Below are 23,566 nucleotides of genomic sequence, written 5' to 3'. Positions count from 1 at the left end.
AGCTTAGATATATACACACACACACATAACTGGAAAGATGGAGGGGGATAAAACCCAGAGCTTCCCCCATCACAACACGAATAACCAAAGCACCCATCCTTCCGGCAAAGCGAGGATTTGAACGCAGGTCTCCATGGGCAGCATCGGGCAGCAGGCCGTCTCACGGCAGAAACACCTGGCCGCTGTGCTGCTGTGTGGGGTTTGCAGAGAAAGAGCGCTTCTTCAGATGAGAGAAGCCCGCCTCCCCACCGTGGGTCGCAGTGCTCCGTGTTTCTCTACAGGGGTCCGCAGAGCGCTGTGACACGGGGGTCCCTGGATCAGAGGCCGACTCTCAGCAGAAGAAAGCTGGACATGTCCTCCCACTTGAAAGGCCGGGCTTTAGTCTCTGCTCAGGTCAAGTTCAGGACAATCCCTCCTTCTGGTCTGTCCTAACACAGCTGGGCCGAACATCAGTCAGTTTTGTTTTTTTGTTTTACGCCATCGTTTTAAGCCTTTCATTCCTTTCAGAGCAGCTGCTGGACTTTTGGACATGTGACTGATACACTGAGGAAGGAACAATGTGTTTAACTATTATTCTGGTGTGTGTGTGTGTGTGTGTGTGTGTGCTGGCAAGATCAGGTCTTTGAATCTGAGGTGAGGATCTAAAACGCAGGACAAATGAGAACCGACGTCATCCTTCACATCACAAACATACTGCCAACAGAGCGCCTGCACACGGCCACATCACACGGCCACAGAGCACTGACACGTCTGTCACACTGGATGCAGGATTGTCTTCCACAAGCACAGAGCACTGACAGGTCTCTCAATGGACATGGGACTGTCTGAGGCTCCTGCCATACCCCTCCTCTCATCGCGTCACCCTCAGTTTGACCCATTAACTCCCCTCACAAGCGTTTCCTGCCCCGAGGTTGATGAGGTGATGGGGTGGGGCACAGGTCCGAGAGTAGGCCGTGCGACAGACAGCTCTTATAAATACTGTATCACACAGAACCAACACCAGCGACATGCTGCACACATCGCAGACACACTGACGACACACTGCAGACACGGGGTGGGCGTGGCACAGGCAGTACCTCGGGATCAGTCCCAGCACAGCTGGCCGGCCCTCCTCGAACTGCCAAAGCCCCTCCAGCAGGGGGTTTGAGGCGCTGAGAGATGCCCCCGCCTGCGGCTCCCTCTTCATTCCGCCTTGGGGAACTTGCACGGCCCCTGCCTCACTGCTAACACACAAACAGACGCACACACACACACACACACACACACACATTGGTTACAGAGAAATAAGACCTCTTGTTTCTACTAAATCAGTTACTTCTGCAGCAGCCCTCAGTCGTCTGTGGGAGAAGCTCTCGGCTCCTGTGGTAAACAGTCTGCACAGTGGCAGCCTCGACTCTGGGGTATAATCTGCACTCTCCCCACTTATTTTATCATCCCATTCAGTTTCAAACACATCATTGAGGTTAAAACACATGAAGAAAGGCCCGTACGGATCTCAGACAGACTGACAGGCAGACAGATCTGGAGTGACCGGTCACCGAGGTTCACGGCAGCTATATGAATGTCTTCAGAGAACAAAAAATAAAAACTTTCCCGAGATCCTGACTGGGAAGTGTGCCGCTGAGGGAGGACAGGGCTGTCTATGCACAGCCCAGACCCCAGAGCTTCGGGCAGGGCGGGAGTGGCGGCAGGAAGGGGCAAAAGTTCAGCGTCTAACGAGGGAGCGGCACATGAAAGGGCTATTCCATGCGCTGTCAGCTGGCGATCAGAGGGACGGTATCGGGCAATCAAAGGCCTCTTGTCACTATCTGTAATGGGCGACCTCTGACCCTGGCCTCCTGTGGCTGCAGTCGGGCAGTCAGGGACACAGCTGGGCAGTGATGTCCGGCAACTTATCTAGCAAATCTCTAGCAGAAGACAATTCACCAGGCGCACCTGTTAACCACACAAATAACTACCAGCTGCCGACAACTTTAATTGGTCTAGCTAATCAAGCAATTAGTCAATTAGTCGATTGTATCCTATTTATAGCCGGCATGGGCAGTAATGAGTGTAAATAACCTGATGGAGTTTGGACTGAAAGGAGTGCTTTAAAGGTCCAGGAAAGCCAAGGGAAATCAGGGGAGGGAACGGAGAGGTTTCATTAACACAACACAAACCCACGCACAGCAATGCTCACGCGTTACAAATCAGTAACGAAGCCACAGAGACGCTGACAGGCGACTAAACCTCCGTAAGGGTAGCAGTTAGATCTGAGACATTGGGCTGTGTCTGCGCAGACAGAGCTCCACCACAGGGTCCTACCTGCCCAGCTGGGTGCTGTCCCAGGTGTACAGATCCTCGCACCGCCCTGGGGTTGGGGGTTGCAGAGCCGTCCACTCCGCACTGGTCTCTGGGACGTCCCGTGGGGGCTGACTTCTCTGTTCTGGCTGAGAGGGTGTCTCCCACCGGTCCTCTGTCCTCTCACTCGCTGGGTCGCCCTGGAAGGTCTGCAGGAGACACAGCACACAGCACTGAGCCGACTGGACCGGGCAGAACACAGAGCACACTGTACGTGCAGTTCTAGACAGAGAGACTGGAGGGACCACACTGACAAAACGCCAGAGACAAAGTGCTCTCGGGAAGCTGTGGCACACGAGCAGTTAAACAGCCACGCAAAGCCTGCTAGCTGGGATTCCTGCGACTGCGGTTGGACACAGCGGACACTCCCTGCAAGAATCCCAAAGGAGACGCACGCCTCCCGTCTCCCTTCGGCCCGACCCCTGGCTCTGCAGCCGACACTCTCCCAGCACTCAGAGCGCAGTGGCAGTGACTGAGCTGCAGCCCCCCACGTCCCACTCAGATCACCGAGTGCACAGAGAGCGGCCCATCTGTGGACGAGGACTCAGCCGCCTATCAGGTTACCACCACATGACATGCGAGCAATTAGGATGCGCCGGGGCTGTAACACACGTGTGCCGAATCTGTGAGGCTCCTGTGTGACTGCTGCGGCTCCGGGACAAGGGAACCTGAGCCGGGAACAGATGGAGGAGCTTGATTAATATCGCAGGCGGCTGGACGGAAGAAAGGAGCAATTGAGTGCGTGGAGGTGTAACTCCCCAGCGCTGTTCTCAGCAAAGCAGACAGGTGGAGGCGTCGCCCATGTCTCCTCAGGTGACAGAGGAGACCACAGCTGATAGGTCTGCCCCTCTGTCGCTGTGTGTGTGTGTGTGTGTGTGTGTGTGTGACTCTGAGTGCCTGTGATTATGTGTCAGTGCGTCGCTGTGCAGGAAAGGGGAAGATTGAATGGGAGCTTGTGATTTAACCCCTTAGACACTCACTCTCCCAGCACAATCCTGCTCTGATTAAGCACCTGTGCACTGTGAGCTCTACGGCAGGACGACCAACCCCCACAGAGCAGCGCAAGTTTGTTTAACTTAAATAGACTGTTTCCACTGCTTCAGCCTCCACAGCGACAGAGCCCCTCTCAGCCTGTCTCTCCGGACACTCCTGTGAGAAGCCATGGAGTTACTCTCGTGATTACAGTACTGTCCTTTATCAACTTTAAACTCATTTCCCATCATTTCTCTGCAGGACCAGACTGCCCGTATCTGACGTGAACATCACTGAGGCCAGCGCAGAGATCACCACCACCGACTCCTGGTGACCCGGATCAGAAACGGTACCGCCAACACACAGCAGCTGGGCAGAGGAGCAGCCTCCCAGAGCAGCAAACTGCGCACGGCTCCAGCTCTGCCTACTCAAATTAATGTCATTTTTCAAAACAATGAACTGACCAAACTGTAGCCGCTGCAGATCAGGAGAGATCGCGGTCAGGACCTTCGTCCCGCCGAGGGACACAGAAGAACAGCGTTGGAGCAGGACCTCAGTCCAGAGAGCCGGGCTAATGATTCCCAGAGGCTTTGGTATTAATTACAGCCCCTACTCTTCCAGACAGCCCCCGCACCTCTCAGCTAATGAAGCGGAAAAGCCAAGCCCTTAAATAACCTCCTTCTGTTTTGTGCTTCCAAAACAGCTCCTGATTACTGCCATTGTCTGGCTAAACCAACACATCCCTAGCAACCGCAGGGCGGCCGTGTGGGCTTCTGTGGGAATGGCAGTTGTCCCTCACTCTGTGGAAAGTGTTTACAGACTTACCGGGGCCGAGACACCGGATCCTGGCAGGAAAGACCTTCAGTTCAACAGCGTGTCAGAGAAGCCGCAGGTACACAGAGCTGCGGGCTGAGCTGGCGAGTCTTTACTGGCAGCTACAACATGCCCCGGCACAGAGGCATTCTGCTCAGGCACAGCCCCACATTCCCCGCCACAGACACAGCTTTTGGACAGTCGCAAGTGAATCCCAGCCTCCGCTTTCGCTCCTACCTTCAGTGCCAGGCGAGTGTGAGAGCACAGGAGAGCGGGGCAGGAACTTCTCACACTCTTCTGTGAACTGCCTGCTCTCTCTCTCTCTCTCTCTCTCTCTCTCTCTCGCTCAGCCACTGTCTGGAGCTCAGGCACTTCCTGCACTCAGAGACGGCACACTACAATCCCACTGCAGGTGAATGCTGGGAATTAGGCCAAAGGTTACCCCCATAGCGTCCGGGAATCAGGTTTCAGATGGGATTGCCAACCTGACTGAACTCAGCCGAGCGAGGGGAGGCTGCAGCCTGCTATTGGGAGACGGCCTGCCTCTCTCCCAGTCTGCCAGCCTCTCCTTCTGAGACTGAGCTCCAGCTCCTGCCTGCCTCCCCACCCCCGCCCCGCAGCCTGGCATGCCCCTGTGTCTGTCACTTCACTGTGTGCCTCAGCTGTGACACAACAGCACACCCAGGGGTTCCCACAACAGCAAAATACAAAGCCTAAATATACACACAAGCAAGCGTGTAACAGAATGACAGTCATAGTGAAATGAGTTTGAAGAGTCCCCCTGGGTCACAGTCACGGGAGGGGTCTGTCAGCACCGAGCCCTCAGCCCTGGGGGGCACAGAGCACTGGCAGCCTCCCCCCCAAGGCTCTGCTTAGCCCTGCACGGCTCACTAGGGCCGCAGAAGCAACCACGGGCCTTGCTGACATTTCTCCCCTAAATCCCCATTTGGAGGAACATTAATATTCCCCGTGGCCCGTCTCTGGGCTGAAACGTGAGCTCGGCGTGTAAGTGGGCCAGATCTCAGGGACAAAGGCTGCTCCCAACGAGGGGAGGGAGACATTTAATCAAAAGGGCCAGTGTTGTGCAGGATGGCAATAATCTGAGACCCTGAACACAGAGCCCAGCCCTCAGTCTCAAAGGACAGAGAGAGAGAGAGAGAGAGAGAGAGAGAGAGGCTGGATTTAACACTAGCAATGCAATGAAAGCAATGCCCCTTCACAACAGCTATCTGAGCAGCAATAACGGTTTCGAAGCCCAGTGCATCAATAATCGTCATCACGTGCGTCAAACACAGAAATTAAACACGCTTCAAACATAAACACATTAAATACATTCAAAAACAGACCGGATAGGATCCTTGGATCACTCAGTTATTAACGGACACCAAACGAGCACGATGGGGCGAATGGGCTCCTCTCGATTGGACACTTTCTTATGTTATGACTAGAGGTCAAGCACGCGGGTAAGGAGGACGACAGGCTGAGCGACCCACCACGCCCAGCCCGGGGCCACACGGTACCTGGGTCTCCAGCGCCTGTTGGGGGGGAAACAAGACCACGTTCTCCGCAGCACTTCCCTCGGGCTACAACAGAAAACAGTCACACATTAACCCGCTGAGACGCACAGCATTGTGTACCTCGATCAACCCCGTTAACCACGAGACCCAGAGAGAGAGAGAGAGCGAGCAGGTGGAAATTGTGTTGAATAGCATCCCGGCTAATCTGACAGAAACAAACCCCAGTTGAACATTGCAGAATCGTTGCCAGAGCACCAGAGGAATGTGCTGGCAGCTCCCTCAGAGTGCTTTTTTCCGGTGTGGTTGTTGGTCAGAGAGGGACACAGAGAGACCGGCCCGACTCCAGCACTCTGTCTGTACATGGCCCAGCGCGGGGGGGTCTCCTTACCACCAGTGTAAGTGACATTGACTACAACAGGGGGGGTTTGCATCTTCTGCAAAACCTGCCTCTCAGTTTGTGTTTGTCACCCTATACTGTGACGCACTGGGATGTTTAGTGTGGTATTCCTCCCGCCCAGTCTCTTCCCCTTCCCAAGACACATACGAGCCATGCTTAGACGGTGCAAAAAGATCATGCAAAACAGGGATGAAAATCCACTGCAACAACAAGAGAGCGCAGCGGTTCTGGAGCCTCAGCCAGCTAGCCTTCGTGTGGGAGAGAGCGAAGCCAAGTCTGTGTCGACCGAAACATTCTCCAGCTGCTCCGACACGCGTGTCACCCCCCCCCCACAGCATCAGTAAAGTAAATCAAAGCGATTAGTGCGCTCTCAGCAAAAGCGTTAATAACAACACGATGGAGCCTTGAAGAGAGTCTGGATCAGCCGGGCCGGCTGCTCATATGTAAGCGGACCAGGCAGCAGTGCAGTGTCAAAGCAGTGACGCGTCTCCTGGCTCGGCGCCGCTCGCTCACGTGCAAAGTGACAGTCCGGTGACACCTACCCGCCTCTCCGCGGCGCTGCTCTCGTTCCCCATGTCTCCTCAGCTCGGCAGCGCACAAGCAGAGCCCCTACAGCTTGGGACTGCAAGAGATCAGCACAATCAACGCATACGGGACGACAACATTGCAAACAAGCACATCTGTATCATCTACAGCATCATCTAGATATATTGTGGTGCCTGTATGTCACACACACACACACACACACAGTACAGAGGCTCTGCTGAATGAGCCTGACGGGTGTGTGTTACAGGTCTCTGTCTTGCCCACAGCGCTGAGTGGCGCAGCTCTCTCCAGCCAGGAGCGCAGCGATGCTTCCCAATAAGGAATTGCTCTCAGAGCGGGAGAGAGACTCCCTCTCCCTCTCCCTCTCGCTCTCCGAGACACTGCCTGCTCTGCGGAGCGGACACAAGTTCACTGTGCTGGCTAGGCCATATCTGGAAGCCTGTTTATTTTTCAACTAGAAAGAGATTTTAGTAAACGTGCAGAGAAAGGCAAACTGAGTGATCCAGAGCTTCAGGGCAGGAGGCAGGAGATCCGGAGGAAGGAATGAAACTGCAGGCTTTGAAACGATGGCTGAGGAGACCTGATTGAACTGTTTTATCTCATTTCTAATGGCATAAATGAAGAGCAGCGCAGACTGTAGCTGTGATCTCGAACGTGAGGCTGGACCGGATCAGAACTTTTCCCCACCAGTGAATCACAGATCGACTGGTTCCCCATCATGTCTCGATTGAGAAGCAGTAGGAAGTGGCTTCTGGCCATAAATTAAAGCGTAACAAGGGTGCAGGTTGGCTCCCTGGGAGGACAAAGACCTGGTCTGCCTATTAGTCCAGCCTCAGAGACGACCAGAGCAGCGTTCTCTACAGATCAGGCCCCGGTATTATAAAGGTGTACCCCAGCAGCCAGGATCCCATACTGTTCACCTGAACAAGAGAGGTGGAGCTCTCAGTCCACCCATGTGGACAAATGTCCTCATATCAACATCACGACAGACCCAGCCTCAGACGAATACAGAATCACAACGAGAGACACACAGACCGCTGCACTGTCGCACAGAGGGAGGGAGATTGTTTCATTGATTTGGTTGACCAAAAGATGCTGTCACACCTGTTGGCAAGTTTTCAGGCAGTTAAGGGGTGAGCCAACAAAGCCACCCCGGGGGCCCCTGCGAGAGCCACACAGGGTGCTGGGGGGCCATGGCCGGCCGTCTCTCTCCTTCCCGTTAACACATGCCAGCCCTGCGACAGACAAGCAGCATCTCTATGCTGCACTGGAAACAGAAGGGCTTTGAAGTTGGTAACGAGCTTTTTAAACCCTTCACATCATATAATCGTGGTTAACGAGCAGCACATGAGAAGGTAAAGCTGCGCATTTATGAACTTTAAACGGCCGCGGTTTCATTTCAATTACATTGTAGAATTCAGTTTGAAAGTATATGGAAGCAACAGGGTTTATAGTTTACAATCCGTTCAGCTTGAAACTGTACATGTACAACTAACACTGTAGGTCTGTACAGTGAAGATAAATCCCCAGAACCACGTGGATCAGACTGAACTGCTCGCCGACTTCACATTTCTCATCAAATCCCTGGAAAGGATGAAATAAAGAAAAACTTGACTTGAACGAAACAAGCTATCAATCACACAGCGTTTAAACAGGATGTGTCTGCGAGTCTTCAGCCAGGGGACGGATGCTGTGGGGATAAAGACGCAGGAGTCCGTGATTAAGTGTGTGCTGGACAGGGTGACCCGAAGGCATGTCAATGTGTACTGAACAGCAAGCAGAGCTCTCTCCCCCGTCCGCCTCAACAGCTGTGCAGGTGTGTTGTAAATACAGCGTTAACGTCACTTCTGATCACACCCGGCCCCGCGCTGATCATGGCCACACACACAGGGGACGGGTGCCAGGCCGGCTGGGTTTGTGGAACAGAGCAGCAGTTCTGCAGGGCAGTGAGCAGCTCCTCTTGGCAGACCTGGGGAGCGCAGCACCCTCTGGGGGCACCGAGCGTTACTGTTTTATTGTATATAATATTTTACATTTACATATAAAAACAAATCAAATTTTTAATACTTATGATTAAAAACTTTTAAAATCAATTCTTAAAATCACTTAAAATTTTTAAAATCTTTGTGATTTTAACGAAAAACAAAATAATTAACTTCAAATAAACATGTGCACAAAACAACAAAACAAACGTGATTAAAGCAAAACTGCTCACCAACATAAAAGTCAAATACATTGAAAATAACTGAAAATGCATTGGACAAAATAAAGAAACAATTAAAAAGGTAAAAATAAAAAACAAACAAAAAAGGTCCAATGCATTTAAAATTAAATCCAAAACGGACAATGTATTTGACAAAAAAATATAATAAAACTAAACCAAAAAACCCCTAAACAATTAGTGATTTAAAAACAACTAAATCTTTAAAAACAGTTAAGATTCATTTTAAAATTGGGCACTGAGCGTTACTGCGGCTCAGCCTGACTGCCCTCACTTATGGAGCAGGAAGGACACAACTGCCCAGCGCTGCCCCTCAGTGCCCCACAGCTGCCAGCCCTGTCCCTCGCGGCTTGTTGCCAGAGACCCAGGCAGCATGATATGTGAGATCAATCTCTATACTCGTGTCACAGTGATTGTCCAGCTCTCGGGCAGATCCTCGGCGATCCTGCGCTGCTGGGTGGGAGCAGAGGCAGGAAATCCATATTCGCCCTCACTCCAGTCAATGCAAAGCGATCAGTCGAGCCTCTCCTGCCAATAAGGGCCTCAGCGCCTCTCTCCCCCGGGGGCCCGAGCCCAAGAGCGCAGAGCCATCGCAGCCCGAGCTCAGGACTGCACTGCACACTTTATTCATTCGTTTTCACCATTTATTTTCTCTCCCAACTCTTCAAAACAACATGACTGCAGTGAAGAATTACACGAATACATACATTATAGAGATTATATTAGTCTGAGGCATGCCTGTGAGTGCGTATGTGTGTGTGTTTATGTGAGCATAAACCTCTGTGTGTCTCAGCGTGTGTGTGTGAGCATGAACAGGTGTGTGTGTGTGTGTGTGTGTGTCAGTGTGTGTGTGTGCAAGCTTGTCTCAGCATGTCTGTGTGTCAGAGTGTACGTGTCAGTGTGTGTGTGTGTGTGTCTATGCGTCTCAGGGCTCTGAGACACCAGGTCTAATCAGATTGACTGGACTGACAGATTGCCCTGGCTGGCCTGTCTGGCACTATTTATATTGATGTGATCAGATTACACACAGTGTCAACAAGCTGAGCCGGGCCGCCTCTCTCCAGTCACACCTCTGTCTCTCTGGGCTGACGGCCCGGCTCTGGGCTGCGATCACAGGGTCCCAGACTGGCTGAAGTGGGGCAACAGCGGTGTCTCAGAGACACAGATTCGATGTTTTGGGTTTACCTCTTGAGTTTTGCATTGAAAATGACAACAGCGACCTGCCAAAGTGCTCGGATAAAACCTCTCGTCAGGGTCTCGGGTCTGAGGGTTCAGATCTGCAGATGCAACACCAGGCTGTAATGCTTCGCAGTCACGCTGGGGCTGGAAATAGGATTACTGGGCCAAAGAAAATGCTTCCTCAGCTAATTATCCACTGATTTCGTACTCCAGGACTCACGCTGGGAACTCCGCTTGTCGAGGGTCTCGCTGTAGCTACAGTGGTCCGTGGTCTCACCCACATGACTGGAGAGGCAGGCCCAGGGAGGCAGGCCCGGGGGGACAGGCCTGGGGAGGCAGAGACTGAGAGGCAGGCCCAGAGAGGCAGGCACAGTCCCATGACAGGATGTTTGTGCTGCATGTGACTGCGCTGGCCGCTGACCTGCCGGTGTCAGTGTCTAACAGCAGCACCGAACCCCTGACCTCCATAAGCAAACCCTAAAAATAGATCTCCAGGCTGCAGTGCAGAGCCAGCTGCCATGTCAGAGCTCAGCGAGTCACACGCTATTATAGATGCCTGCAACACCGAGGTCTGACTGGAGAACGAGTGACGCTGCTTTCATAAATACACTTTCATATGATAATATCTGTATGAAGCAGTAACAATGTGAAACATGACAACATGTCCCCAAACACTGCAGTATAACAGTACTACTACTACTATTAATACACACAATAAGAGTAATCACAATAGTCATATCGGTACTGAACAGAATCCTTACTGAGACTCTGAGGGAGAATCGGTACCGAGGAATATCTGTGCCAACACTGACAGCGTGACACGGGTGCCTGTGGCTTCCGACTCCCGGTTCACTCCCTTCGGCATATCGGACCAGGGATCCTGCAGCGCCCGTCCCTCCTGACTCGCGGGCCGGGCTGGGCTCGCCCCGTACTGCCAGCTCCTCACCGAACCACTAAGGGCGCTGCCAAACGGCCTCAGGGCTTAGAACTGGGATTCGGCAGAACCCAGCTGGGCTTGAACAGGCAGGACTGGCTTATTCTAAGTCTTGCAGTAAAGTTGCATGGTTTTCTGCGGGGGCTGTGTAGCTGGGAATCGGCCGCGAGTTTCCCGTCCTTGTGGATAAACCCAGTGTGCAGCAACACAACCGACACACTGACAAACCCAGAGCTCCACTCACCAGTCACTGCGGCCCATCACCACACCGGGACACGGCCACGTCCGGAGCGTCTCCTCAGATGACAGCTGTCCGGATCACACCTCTTTTCTTTCACGATTATGACTATTTGTTGTTGTTAGTGATTGTGGTGCTGTGCTCTCCCTCGGAGGACGCACGGAGCCTGCTATAAATGTGCAGGGTCTGCAGTGAGGGGCTGAGAGGGGCAGCAACCAGAGCCCAGGCCGCCATGGCTGCTGGCGTCAGAGCCGCATGGGAATGCTGCCCTGCTGGATCAGAATAGCCGTGAGTCAGCTGGGGGGGACCGGCTCTAGGTAACCCTATAAACAAACCAGCAGGGCCAGGAAAACAGTGCCCCCCCGCTCCGCGTCCTTCACTGCGTCACACAGAGCACTCAGAGATCAGGCAGGTGTGCCAACAAGCACACACACACACGCACTCACACTGACACTCATCACACGGGCTGGAGTTCCTGACAAACACATCAACAAACACACCGTCACAGCAAATCAGCCATAGCATCACAACACACACAAGTTGAGGCCTGTTCCAGCTACGACCTCAAACCTCCCAGGATACGAATTCACCTGGTGTTTGAGCTCCGGATGTCTCTGCCCGAAGCCTGCGGACGCCCAGTTTAATGAGTCGACTGGCTCTGGTGCCACGAAGGAGGAAACTGTAGTAAAACAAAATCTGTAGCCACAGAACCCACCGAGCTGCAGTACGGATCTACCCACAGCACCAGCAAGAGCAGGACCCACACTGCAGCTGTCCTGGGCACTGGCAGACCCACATGGAGCGGCAACACGGCCCAAACTGGGAGGAGCACCGGCCCTCAGTGAGAGCACAGTGCAATGCACACTCACCCATGTAAGCCTGACACCCTTCACGCTGGCGACACAGAGTTAGAGGAGCGTGACCCACCGCCGCTGGAAGACGTGTGCAATGTAACAGCACTTGAAAACACAGGACATGTAAATTATCCTGTATGACGGGAAACACGCCCTACGGTAATGACCTGGAAAAACTAGATTAGCTGTTTTCCTCATTAGCAGAAAGTATTGGACCAGCCCCGGGTTTGTTTGTTTTGTTTGGAAAGCGATACGTATCAGGCAGGGCTGGCAGAGTCACACAGAGACAGTTTAAATTCCTGCTCCACCGTGGCGGTGGGGCAGTGGGGGGCTGTGAAGGTGCGAAGACTACGACACCCCCGTCCCCTCTGCAGTGTAAACACAGCACTGCAGCTCGACCCATCCCCTCCACACACTGTCCACACTGGACACATAGGAAACCAAGGCACGAATAACACATCATTCTGTTCATGCATCTCTGTACCTGGTCCAGAACGGCAGCAGGGTCAGTTTCTGCAGAAACTTCCATCCCCTCTGTTCCTGGGGCCGGAGCCAAAGTGTGCCGGGGAGTTTTCTGTGCAGTGCAGTCTTGTTATTCTAACATGATATCACGGGTGCATGACGAATATAGCCTTTAACTGCCACATAGCATTAGCTACATACATGCACGCTTTACACCAGGGAGGGCATGCAACATACATGTTCCCGTGCTGTTATATAAGCCTGCCTTGCATAAGGAAATGAAAGGCTGTTTCTGCACGACAGACCCTCCAAAGCACACAGCCGAGCGCAGCGCCTTGTGACTGGATAAGCCTGACAGGAAGACACTGCTGCGCGGGATGGAGAGGCAGAGCGCACTGCTAACACGAGCACGGCGCCCCCGGCAGCGGCACAGCGGCACAGCGGCACCCTGGCACCTGGACAGCCTTTCTAATGAGGGACAGGAAGCTCAGCCCCTTCACAAGGTTGATATTTAAAATTCAAGCGTGCCGGGACAGATAAGTGGGAAATCCCTCTGGCAGTCTCCGAACAGGGGGCGTTTTTAAGACAACCCTTTCAAGCTCCGAGGGGGGCATCCCCTGGCACGGCATTGGCTACAGCTGGTAATGACAGATCACAGCAGCAAATAACCATCATCCACGGTGGAATAACATTCCTACTGTTACTGATTAGACACGAGCACGTCTGCACACCTGGAGCAACACAGGGTCAGCGAAAACTTGAGAGGCTAATTTTATATTGAACTCTTCCGGATCAGCAGTTTGGGTACAGACATAATACACAAAGTGCAGCACCACCCTGCCTCAGTAACACTGTGGTAAACTACAGTACAGCGCCGCCTTACCTCAGTAACACTGTGGTAAACTACAGCACAGCGCCACCCTGCCTCAGTAACACTGTGGTAAACTACAGCACAGCGCCACCCTGCCTCAGCAACACTGTGGTAAACTACAGCACAGCGCCACCCTGCCTCAGTAACACTGTGGTAAACTACAGCACAGCACAGAGTTATGGCATCGCAGGAAAAACAAACTTGGTCACCAGAATATACAGCTCTGGAAAAAATTAAGAGACCACTTCACATTGATTTCTGAACTTGGGGTGGTCTAAATCTTTTCCAGAGCTAGTACAGGCAGAGAGAGTAAATCTATTTCTAGTTCCCAGGCACAATCCCTGCAGTATGACCCTCTGCAGAGTGAACTGGACACACAGCACAGAGCCCCACTCTTACCTGAACCCACTCCGCTGGCCCCAGGCCCACAGACTCCTGCTCTGGCCCTTCATGCGCTACACCCGCACTGGACCAGAGCCGCACAGGCAGAGAGTGCGGTGCACATGACACGGGAAGCCTCTTAATCCCGGATTGCGCTCTCCGCTGCATATGGCCTCCTTTCAGACTCGCACACGACTCAACTGGATTAAACACACCAGTACATAACTGGACACAGCCATACGCCTTTGGAGATTGTAAACACTCCATGTAAGAGGATTTTCTCTTTCGGCAGGGAAATCCTGTTGATTTACTGCGGTTTTCCACACCCTCGCAGTTTCCGCTGTAAACATGTGAACATGCGGTGCCTCACATACACTCAGGATGGACACATTTGAATTCCCACGCTGGAATTGCACTGCATGCAAACATCTTAGTGCAGCTGAGCGGTGCGTTTGAATCAGTGTTGGGAGGGTTACTTTTAAAATGTATTCCGTTACAGAATACTAATTACCTTTGAACACAATCAGTAACCTAATCCAATACATTACTCAGTGAGTAACGTAATCAGAATACTTTTAGATTACTTTTGGAATACTTTTCTTTATTAAAGAACAAAAGCCGTGAAACAAAATGTACTACACATTCTAATATAGATGACAGATTGAAATTGTTTATTTTTATCCACAGTACAAACATTTAAAATGGTAATTAAGATTTGCGTCAGTTGAATTTTCATGCATATTTATACTTTGCATTCTGCAGTAGCGGATGCATTTGTAAACAAGCGAACTGCATTTTGATACCCTTTACATTTTTACAAACCGACATAACTCAGACATCAATAATGTGTTCATGTCACAGAAGGAGGTGTATCGCGTTCGCCGGTTTCAGTTTTCTGCTAATCACTGATATTGTGAAACATATTTTCTTGAAAACTGAAATAGGTATCTTCTCTGTAAATTGTAAGTGCGTTAAATGCTTATGAAGACTACAGTTTATTGTGACCTATCTGTGGAAATACACGGATCAAGCAACGTGCTATAATAAAGAGGGTTTAAATGCCATGTATTGTTTATGAGAATCGCAGTTTCAATCCACCGGCACCGAAAACACACCTTGAAATCAACGCAATTAAGGCGGGATTGTTACGCATCAACGAGGAGGGATGATGTTGTGCATTTGGTTTCCTAAACGGCCCGTTAAAGATCACGCCACGCCAGGCCTAGCTCTTTCAGCCTGTGTGATTAGTTTGGATTTAGACGATGAACACGTTGTAAGTTATTATATTGGTATTAAATTAAGTATTTTGTTGTTAAGGTCACATGACACGGGATGCACAGGAACTATTTGTAATTTACATGGATTTATCTTAAATCTAGATTACTTGCAAATACAATGCAAATGCTTATTATTATGCTTTCATAAAAAACGAATGTAATTATTACATCGTATTTATTATAATTTGTATTAAAATGCGCATTTATACTCGCATGTCAAGCATAATTGCATTACGGCTGCACACATTTAACAAATAAAACCTTCCCTCCAGCAGTTGAGTCCTGGGAGCAGAGCCGTGGTAGCACGCTGCACTTTAATGTCGGCTCAGTGTTGTTTCTTTGGAAGTGAACATTGCTGTACTTCACCGAGGTGAACCCCTGCTAACACGGGTGCAGAGCTGTGCTGAGCGGCTGCGACGCGCCTGCGTCTCTTTTAAAGAAGTATCGGCCATCAGAATACCCGTCTGACAGGAGCAACTGTAACTGCAATAGTTATCACAATTCTGTAACCTGACTGCGTACCGCCCCTACTTGTATTCCCTTACTCCCCAACCCTGGTTTTAAGAAACAAAATATGTCTGATGTATTATTCATGCTATAAAAGACTAGAACAGTGCAGCAGTTCATGTTCAGATGTTTGTGGGTCCTGTTGTGTGTTGGGTGAACATCTGGCACTGCACTTTCAGCTACTGTTACACCCTTGCCAAGCAGGCAAGACCAGTCCCTGCACACCTGGGGCGTAATCACACAACACAGTGCGTTGCCTTCACACAGGGTCCCAGAGCACAGCGCACTGCCGGCCTGCTTCCCTGTGAATCAGACCATCACCTGAGCAGAGGAAAGCCACTGATAGCATTGTGTACAAGGACTGAGCTCCACCTTGGAGATTTTACCTGAATGACAGCAGGTCAGAAATGTCCGCTAACCAAAATTAACCACTTTTGTTCCCCACACCACATGAACCTTTATTACTCAGCCTGGATTTGTTTCCAGCTTGTCCCCTGTGCAGCGCCGGGCAAAGCTGCTCTCTGGAGATGCTGCTGGGCCCCAGGGTTGCGGGCGGGACGGTCCAGGTGGCCGCTCTGCTCCCAGACACCCTTAGCCAGCGGGGCGTGACTGTCCTGACCAGGGAGAGGACTGGGACCTGAGGGCCATAGAACCGCCACTTGGGTCGGACCAGAGAGAATAATGAACACAACGACGGTGAATTCTATAGTATTTTTAATCACAATGTACCCAAAGCAGTACATTTATATACAACATTCTGATAAAAAAACTAAAACTAAAAAGTATAAAAATATTGAGCTGAGAAGCCGCTTGAAGGCACTTTAATCCTGAAAACAATGAAGGCCGAGTCCACACAGTTTCTCCAGAGCCCCCAGTGTCCCCCCGGACCCCTGCGGCCGGCGTCGTCTTCCCTGCGGCCGGCGCCATCTTTCCTGCGTTGGGATTGGGTTTTATTTGTTGTATTGGGACCCTCATGAGGAGGGGGTTAGCTTTTCTTTTATTTCTCACGTAAAGTCTGTGCTACACAGGCATAAACCTTTTCTCTCTCATTCACAACACAAGCACAAGAGCGATAAACTCTTCACACACAGACGCCAGCCAGCTGGGGGGGACTAATCACTGGCCTGCAGAAGTGTCTGCTGCCCTCACGCCCCTCACCGTCACACCCCCCCTTCTCCCGCTGGGTAATTCAGACACACCAACACGCTTCCCCTCAGGAGATGCTCCGAAGCAGCCCCCGGTGGGCTGGAGTTCTCAGAGCAGAATGGGGGCGTCTTCTCTGGGTCTCGGCTCAGCCCCTTTAAACTCACACAACCGGAGCGGGCCGTGTCCGGGGGCTGCCCGTCTCCGCCCCTCACTCCTTCACCATTGGCGGGGCAGGGATCAGTGGCTCCTGGATCTGGAAGACTTCGATGATCTCCTGGAGCGAGAGAGAGGGTGGGGGGGCCGAGCGAAGAAGACTGTCAGATCTGGATCGGCCTCTCCGCTGTCCCGGGCATTTACCACCCGACTGCTTTACTGCGGTAACTGTACAGCTGTAACTACGGGGCTCTGCTCACCTTCCAGGTCTGGGGGCTGATGGCGACGATGCACTGCTTCCTGCCGGAGCCGCTGCCCCCCGCCTCCTGCTCCCCAAGCACTGGTGCTGCAACAACACAGCGGAGTCACCACGGCCCACAGAGGTGGCTACACACACACACACAGACACAGGGCCATCCACAGCTTCTCAGACACACACAGACACACACACACTGAAGTAAATTGGCGAAGTACTGGGTAACGGACTTGAGGTTGTTGTAATGATTGTACGCTCGGAACTGGCACAAGACCACTCGCAGAAATTGCACTAAAACGTTTAGTAATGCTCCGATGCATTACTCGCTCTCCTGGGAGCGCACGTGTGCTCTACTGGTCCTGAGCTGCGCTAGAATCGGTCCCGGTTGTGTGCCGAGTGCTCGGGGCTCTTACCGATCACGGGCAACTTGTAATTGTCCAGCTCGATCTTGGCCAGGCCGTCCTGAAAGACAGAAGCAGGCTGGGTACAGAGCACGATAAGGCAGGAGAATCACGCCCCCCCCCTCCAGAGCCGCCACCCGACGCACAGCACTTACCCTGACCAGGAAGGACACGTGGAAGATGTTTTCCACCGTGCGGGAAAAGGATTTGGGATCGATCACAAACTCGAAGTAGGATATAGGACTAGATGCTGCAAATGAAAGAGAACAGAGCAGTCAGAAGTGATCCGAGTCTTCCACCCGATCAGTGACTTGCACACAAAACCCAAAGCGCGCTCTCTCTCTGGACTCACGGTCCTCATCGTAGTAACTCTGCAGAATCGCCAGAATCCTCTCCACTTCCTTTTCTGTTGCTTCCTGGTACGATTCTTCCATTTTCTTCAGCTACAAAATAATTAAACAATTGTGGATTGTTAGAATTATTTTGTTTAATCTCACAAGAACTCCAGGTAGAGGTGCAGTTGTCCTCCCGCAGCAGACACCTAAAGGCTGAGGCACCGGACAGTGCGCAGCTCCCCCCCCCACACGCGCTCCTGGTTCGTGTGTCTCTCTAAAGTCTCAGCTGTCAGTCTGCCCCGATAGGAACCATCACGACTAGGGATGGGGATCGAGACCCGGTTCTATTATGGACCCGGTTCCAAATTTCTCAATACCCGAATATCAATAAGGTCCGAGCATATCGATACTGCTATAGAGACTAGTGGGTTATATAATGTAACGTTAACTTATGTCTGGAGAGACAAGAGTCATGTCATTTAAATCAAATCACTGGTGCACAAACATGCATCGATTGTCTAATAAAATTACTAAATTCAACTGAATTGCCGGCCAACTGCCTTTAAACTAAACGAAGAAGAATTTAATTGCGTTACCCCCTAATTCGCTTAATTTCTCATTTCGTTGCTTGCTAGGATGGCTGAACGTAATAAGCTTTCAAAGGCTTGGCTACATTTTAATAAAGCCAAAGATAAGGAGGAAGCAACATGTAATTTATGTTCGAAGGTAATTTCTTGCAAGGGAGGGACACTATAGCAATGATTAAGCACCTCAGGGTTGTGCATCAGTTAAAGGGAAAATGCAGATCCTTTGACTGTCTTCGGGTCGCAACTGTGCCAATTTCGGCTGCCATTGCAGGACAGTCATCCTCCTCCACCCAAGGTATGCATGGTGAGCGCACCCCACCTTCGTAGCAAGTCTCCATCGTTGACAATAATAATCCAATTCAAGGCTCTACAGTGCAACTATTTCACTCGCATATGCCCCTAAAATTAGATACGTGCGTGAACGGAAAAATAATTTTCGAGCACAGTGTGTGAAGAGCTGTCAGGAAGAGCTGTCAATTCGTTTTTCTTTTTGTGTAAAGCATAATATTTATTCTATTTATGTATATTATTTATTTTTTTTGTTGTTGGAAAAAACGTGTTGGACATTTTGCTGCTGATATATTATTTTACTGTTCTCATAGTTATACGTTATGTTGAAATCAGAAATTAAAGACTCACAGTTTTTTGCAATAATAGCAATAACAGTTCGGTTAAGAATTTATTGTTGTCTCGTCTTTCCACCAAATAATTGAAAAGTATCGATAGTGGTATCGATAAAAGACTCGGATAGTTAAGCAATCTCGAAAATGGTATAAATATCAATCAAAATTTTCAATTCCCATCCCTAATCACGACTGATGAAGCACAACACAACACGAAGGCCACATACCTGTGTGGGCATGATGCGGCGCTCCTCCTTGCTGGGGGCCCTGCGCTGCCTCTCCACGCGCTGCCGGGGGGCCGGGGGGTCTGGGAGGAAGGAGCCCAACCTGTCCAGACAGGGACCCGTGGTTACTGGTGCGATTACACACACACTTCAGATCCACTGTACTGGACTTTGCTTCGGAGGCGCTTACATGTAATGGAAGGATGGAGAGGTTTTGAAGCACTTCTCTGCCTCCCTGCCCAGCCGGTGCCAGGCGTCCCGGGGCAGGTAGCCCCCCCCAGACCCCTCCTCGTCACTCTCCTCCCCCTCCTCCAGCCGGTTCAGGCCCATGAAGGACAGCTGTGCATAGACAGACAGACACTCGGCTCAGCACCACACTGACTCCCATCCTGTACATGTAGAGTACAAAATTAATAATTGAAAAGAGAAAACGGGACACGGTCTCACCAGGTGCTCAGCAAAGGCCACAGGGTCGAACACAGTGCCCTCGGCGTGCAGCTGGCTGGCCTTCTCCTTGCCCAGGTCTGTGGCCAGAACCAGGAACTGTGCATCCAGTGCGGCTTCACGGGCCTGACGCACTGCAGACACACACAGACACACCGTCACTACTGCACTGCACAGCGAACCTCCTCACAACAGCCCACAACACAGAAGGCGCTCCTGCACTGCACTGTACTGCACTGCACTGGACATCTCTTCACAAAACAAGCCACAGAGACAGTGCAGCGCCAGAGCCATCCAGGATCAGCCCAAAACACTCCAATGAAGAGTCATTAATAACAACAGCAGATCTGACCGTCAGGTCCTTCTGAGAAAAACAACACTTCATTCACAATTAGACCGGAGTCACCGGAGAGACATTAGCGCTCTTTAACTTTCAGACTCAATGCTGGCAGCTTTTGTATCCTCGTTTCTGTGGCACTCAGACCCCCCAGCGCCCTCTAGCAATGAGCAGAAAGCCATGCGACATTATTACCAGGCCCTTACCATTCACAAACAGCTTGTTGGCCTCCTCTAGAGCCTCGGTCAGTTTGTTGTTGTTGGGGCTCAGCATGTCCTCCCGGTTCTCTGAAAAACATCAATAACCAGTGCATCAAAGTGTGCAAATCCTGCCCTGCGCCCCCGGTCACTCACGCTGCCCTGCCCTGTCCCGCCCTGCCCCCCCGGTCACTCACGCTGCACGTTGTTGATGAGCTCCCTGTACTGGTGCCGGATGTGCCGGCGAGCGGCGGGGTCATCATCCTCCTGCTGGACGCCGGACCCCCCCGGCTGCGATCCTTCGTCCTCAGCCACGTCGCCCTGCTCCGCCCTCGGACGCCCCCGGACCCCATTCTGCTGCGGCATCCTGCCCTCCTGTGGCCGACTGCCCCTCCGTGCCTCGGCCATGTGCCTCCGCTCCCGTCCGGCCGCCCCACAGCCTCGTCTGCCTCACGGGGAATAACAACCCTGAGAGAGAAACAAATGAGAGAAAAAACAGACAGACAATTCATATTTGGCACACACACGTAGAGTATTGAGCAAAGCCCTACAGTTCACTACTGAATTCAACAGGATACGAGTGGCCTCGTACACAGCTGAGGTGGACAGTTACCATAAGACAGTGTCCAGTTGAGAGGAGGCCATTCACCCCATCGTGCTCGTTTGGTGTCCATTAATAACTAAGTGATCAAGGATCCTATCCAGTCTGTTTTTGAATGTTCCCAAATCGTCTCTTCAGCCACATCGCTGGGGAGTTTGTTCAGATTGTGACGCCTCTCTGTGTGAAGAAGTGTCTCCTGTTTTCTGTCTTGAATGCCTTGAAGCCCAATTTCCATTTGTGTCCCGGGTGCGTGTGTCCCTGCTGATCTGGAAAAGCTCCTCTGGTTTGATGTGGTCGATGCCCTTCATGATTTTGAAGACTTGGATCAAGTCCCGAGGAGACAGTGTACTGTCTGCTTATATTGGATAACAGGACTGTACTGTTAGTTTTCAGGGCAATCAGGATAGATTTCATCGCTGTGCCAAAGCCCATGTCAGAGCACGAAGGAGACAGTCGAAGGATTCACATCCAAAATACTTCCTTGTGCATCCATTAGTATACATACTGTCTTACTTTCAGAAAACAGCAGCCAAATGCTCCAGATCATTTTAAATTTAGGTGAACTGCTCCTCCTGAACAACGGCGCAACAAATGACCAAAAACTGCATTTCCGATGCCCCATGGGACTTTAATAATGAACATGAACATGATGCGTTGCAAACTATTGCATGAACAACTTTATGGCTGTAGTAGTGCGATTTATTGAAGCAGCAAAAGTGAATCATGGCTTTTGAAAGCGCAGCAGGGACGCACATCTGAGCTGCATTAACACAGCGCTGTGAAGTACCATCACACTAGCAGCAGACTGGGGTTCGTGTTCACTCCCGTTTGACAACATTACGTGTCCCGTTCCCACATGAGCGCTAGTTATATTAAAACCATCGTTAAAACATATGTTGTTGAAGTTAGACAGCAACCTACCTTTGAATGTTGTTGTTTAAACAGACTCCGCAAACGAACCGTCCACTGGATCAAACTTCGTGCTTTTAAAACCGCGGTGCTGCTGTGCACAGTGTGTTAAAATCGTGCAGGTTGTGTGTTTTCTTGGTCACACAACTGCAGATGTCAGGCCTGACACCCCGGCCGCTCCACGACTCTCACCGCCAGCACGACACAGCCGGGCGGGGACCTGGCACATGCGCTGGTGCCACTAATTTCACTTCCTCAACTTTTTCAACGGATTTCTGTTTTTACTTTCGTTCCCCGGCACCAATACATTCAAGACCGCAGGTCACCCCTGACCCGGAAGTACTGCGCTGCTTGACCTGCTGCACCGGAAGGGAATAACCGCACGTCCTTATTATAAGTAAATACACGTTTTCATACAACGCTGTACAACTGCTTTCTGTGTGATTAGTCAAATACACAATTACACATAAAACAACATGGACTGCATTGCGTAGCTTCTCTGACACTGATATTAAAATACGGTTATTGCATCGGATGTTATTATTATTATTATATCGGTTCATGTTCCGTCCAATTCCACCGCCAGGGTGTCTGTCCCTCCCGAGCCTCCCGATGAGGAGCTCTGCAGGGGGCGCTGCGGCTCCGCTGCGGCGTGGCGGCCGGAGAGGGGAGCTGCGGGATGGACTCGCTCGTAGAGAGCCGGGGGAGGAGGTGCGGATACCGCTGCGGCTACTGCGGCTGCGCCCGGGGCAAGGTGTCCTTCAGTAAGTCCACACATGGGCGGGCTGGCGTGGGTTCTGCGGGGACGGACACTGTTTGAACCTGCATGTTGTATTAATACAAAGTGCATTGATAACCCCGCACGGAGGGGTAAACTGACACCGTCCTTGCTGAGCTGGTGCTTCGCAGCTAAACGACCCAATTCTGGTTGCAGCAGCAGCAACCGGCACCGCTGCCACCGTAGCCTGCAGTCCGGCAGTGGCATCGCAAGGACTCCCGGGTCAGTGGTGCGCATGCTCGAGTCTGGAACTAAAGCAGGAACTAAAGACACTGCAGTGCAGGCCTGGCAGAGCATCACCAGGGAAGAAACCCAACATCTGATGATGTCTATGGGTTCCATCTTGATTGTTTGTTGAAATCCATTGTGGTGGTGTACAGACCCAAAATGATGACAATTGTGTCACTGTCCAAGTACACTCACCTAAAGGATTATTAGGAACACCTGTTCAATTTCTCATTAATGCAATTATCTAACCAACCAATCACATGGCAGTTGCTTCAATGCATTTAGGGGTGTGGTCCTGGTCAAGACAATCTCCTGAACTCCAAACTGAATGTCTGAATGGGAAAGAAAGGTGATTTAAGCAATTTTGAGCGTGGCATGGTTGTTGGTGCCAGACGGGCCGGTCTGAGTATTTCACAATCTGCTCAGTTACTGGGATTTTCAAGCACAACCATTTCTAGGGTTTACAAAGAATGGTGTGAAAAGGGAAAAACATCCAGTGTGCGGCAGTCCTGTGGGCGAAAATGCCTTGTTGATGCTAGAGGTCAGAGGAGAATGGGCCGACTGATTCAAGCTGATAGAAGAGCAACTTTGACTGAAATAACCACTCGTTACAACCGAGGTATGCAGCAAAGCATTTGTGAAGCCACAACACGTACAACCTTGAGGCGGATGGGCTACAACAGCAGAAGACCCCACCGGGTACCACTCATCTCCACTACAAATAGGAAAAAGAGGCTACAATTTGCACAAGCTCACCAAAATTGGACAGTTGAAGACTGGGAAAATGTTGCCTGGTCTGATGAGTCTCGATTTCTGTTGAGACATTCAGATGGTAGAG

General features: G+C 51.2%; 3 protein-coding genes across 10 annotated transcripts in view; 1 reads left to right on the top strand and 2 right to left on the bottom strand.

The window, feature by feature from the left end:
- Positions 1-12,126, bottom strand: part of tacc2 (transforming, acidic coiled-coil containing protein 2) — a 59,358-nt gene extending 47,232 nt beyond the window's left edge. For 3 of the 7 annotated variants that reach the window (XM_066693702.1, XM_066693703.1, XM_066693704.1), the window contains exons 1-4: positions 6,582-7,219; positions 5,646-5,708; positions 2,305-2,489; positions 1,077-1,223 (exon numbers count right to left, since the gene is read on the bottom strand). In XM_066693702.1, the coding sequence (XP_066549799.1) occupies positions 1,077-1,223; positions 2,305-2,489; positions 5,646-5,708; positions 6,582-6,614 (428 nt within the window). In that variant the 5' untranslated portion in view covers positions 6,615-7,219. Of the gene's footprint in view, positions 1-1,076; positions 1,224-2,304; positions 2,490-4,137; positions 4,872-5,645; positions 5,709-6,581; positions 7,220-11,163; positions 12,003-12,026 lie in introns of those variants that run through there. The other 4 variants (XM_066693701.1, XM_066693700.1, XM_066693706.1 and 1 more) reach the window with 4 other exon arrangements.
- Positions 12,127-16,206: 4,080 nt separating this feature from the next.
- On the bottom strand, positions 16,207-22,389 carry nsmce4a (NSE4A component of SMC5/6 complex). The gene is made up of 11 exons (XM_066693828.1): positions 21,735-22,389; positions 20,410-20,680; positions 20,222-20,302; positions 19,682-19,812; positions 19,425-19,573; positions 19,238-19,337; positions 17,818-17,908; positions 17,621-17,715; positions 17,478-17,526; positions 17,069-17,154; positions 16,207-16,929 (listed from the first exon to the last, which is right to left on the bottom strand). Exons 2-11 carry the CDS (start codon positions 20,618-20,620, stop codon positions 16,864-16,866), a joined length of 1,059 nt encoding a protein of 352 aa, XP_066549925.1. The 5' UTR covers positions 20,621-20,680; positions 21,735-22,389; the 3' UTR covers positions 16,207-16,863.
- Positions 22,364-23,566, top strand: part of ate1 (arginyltransferase 1) — a 50,730-nt gene continuing 49,527 nt past the window's right edge. For both annotated transcript variants that reach the window (XM_066693827.1, XM_066693825.1), the window contains exon 1: positions 22,364-22,486. In XM_066693827.1, the coding sequence (XP_066549924.1) occupies positions 22,402-22,486 (85 nt within the window). In that variant the 5' untranslated portion in view covers positions 22,364-22,401. The remainder of the gene's footprint in view (positions 22,487-23,566) is intronic.

This window comes from Amia ocellicauda, chromosome 20, assembly GCF_036373705.1.
Source record: "Amia ocellicauda isolate fAmiCal2 chromosome 20, fAmiCal2.hap1, whole genome shotgun sequence".
Classification (NCBI taxonomy): Eukaryota; Metazoa; Chordata; class Actinopteri; order Amiiformes; family Amiidae; genus Amia; species Amia ocellicauda.
Note: the sequence above shows the minus strand (reverse complement) of the source record. Positions and strands in the feature narration are given on the sequence as shown.

Coding starts and splice junctions, on each gene's coding strand:
- nsmce4a (XM_066693828.1), bottom strand. CDS start 20,620: ATGGCCGAGGCACGGAGGGGCAGTCGGCCACAGGAGGGCAGGATGCCG. Junction 17,527..17,620: donor ACGTGTCCTTCCTGGTCAGG/GTAAGTGCTGTG, acceptor TCTGTCTTTCAG/GACGGCCTGGCCAAGATCGA. Junction 16,930..17,068: donor TCAGCCCCCAGACCTGGAAG/GTGAGCAGAGCC, acceptor CTCTCGCTCCAG/GAGATCATCGAAGTCTTCCA.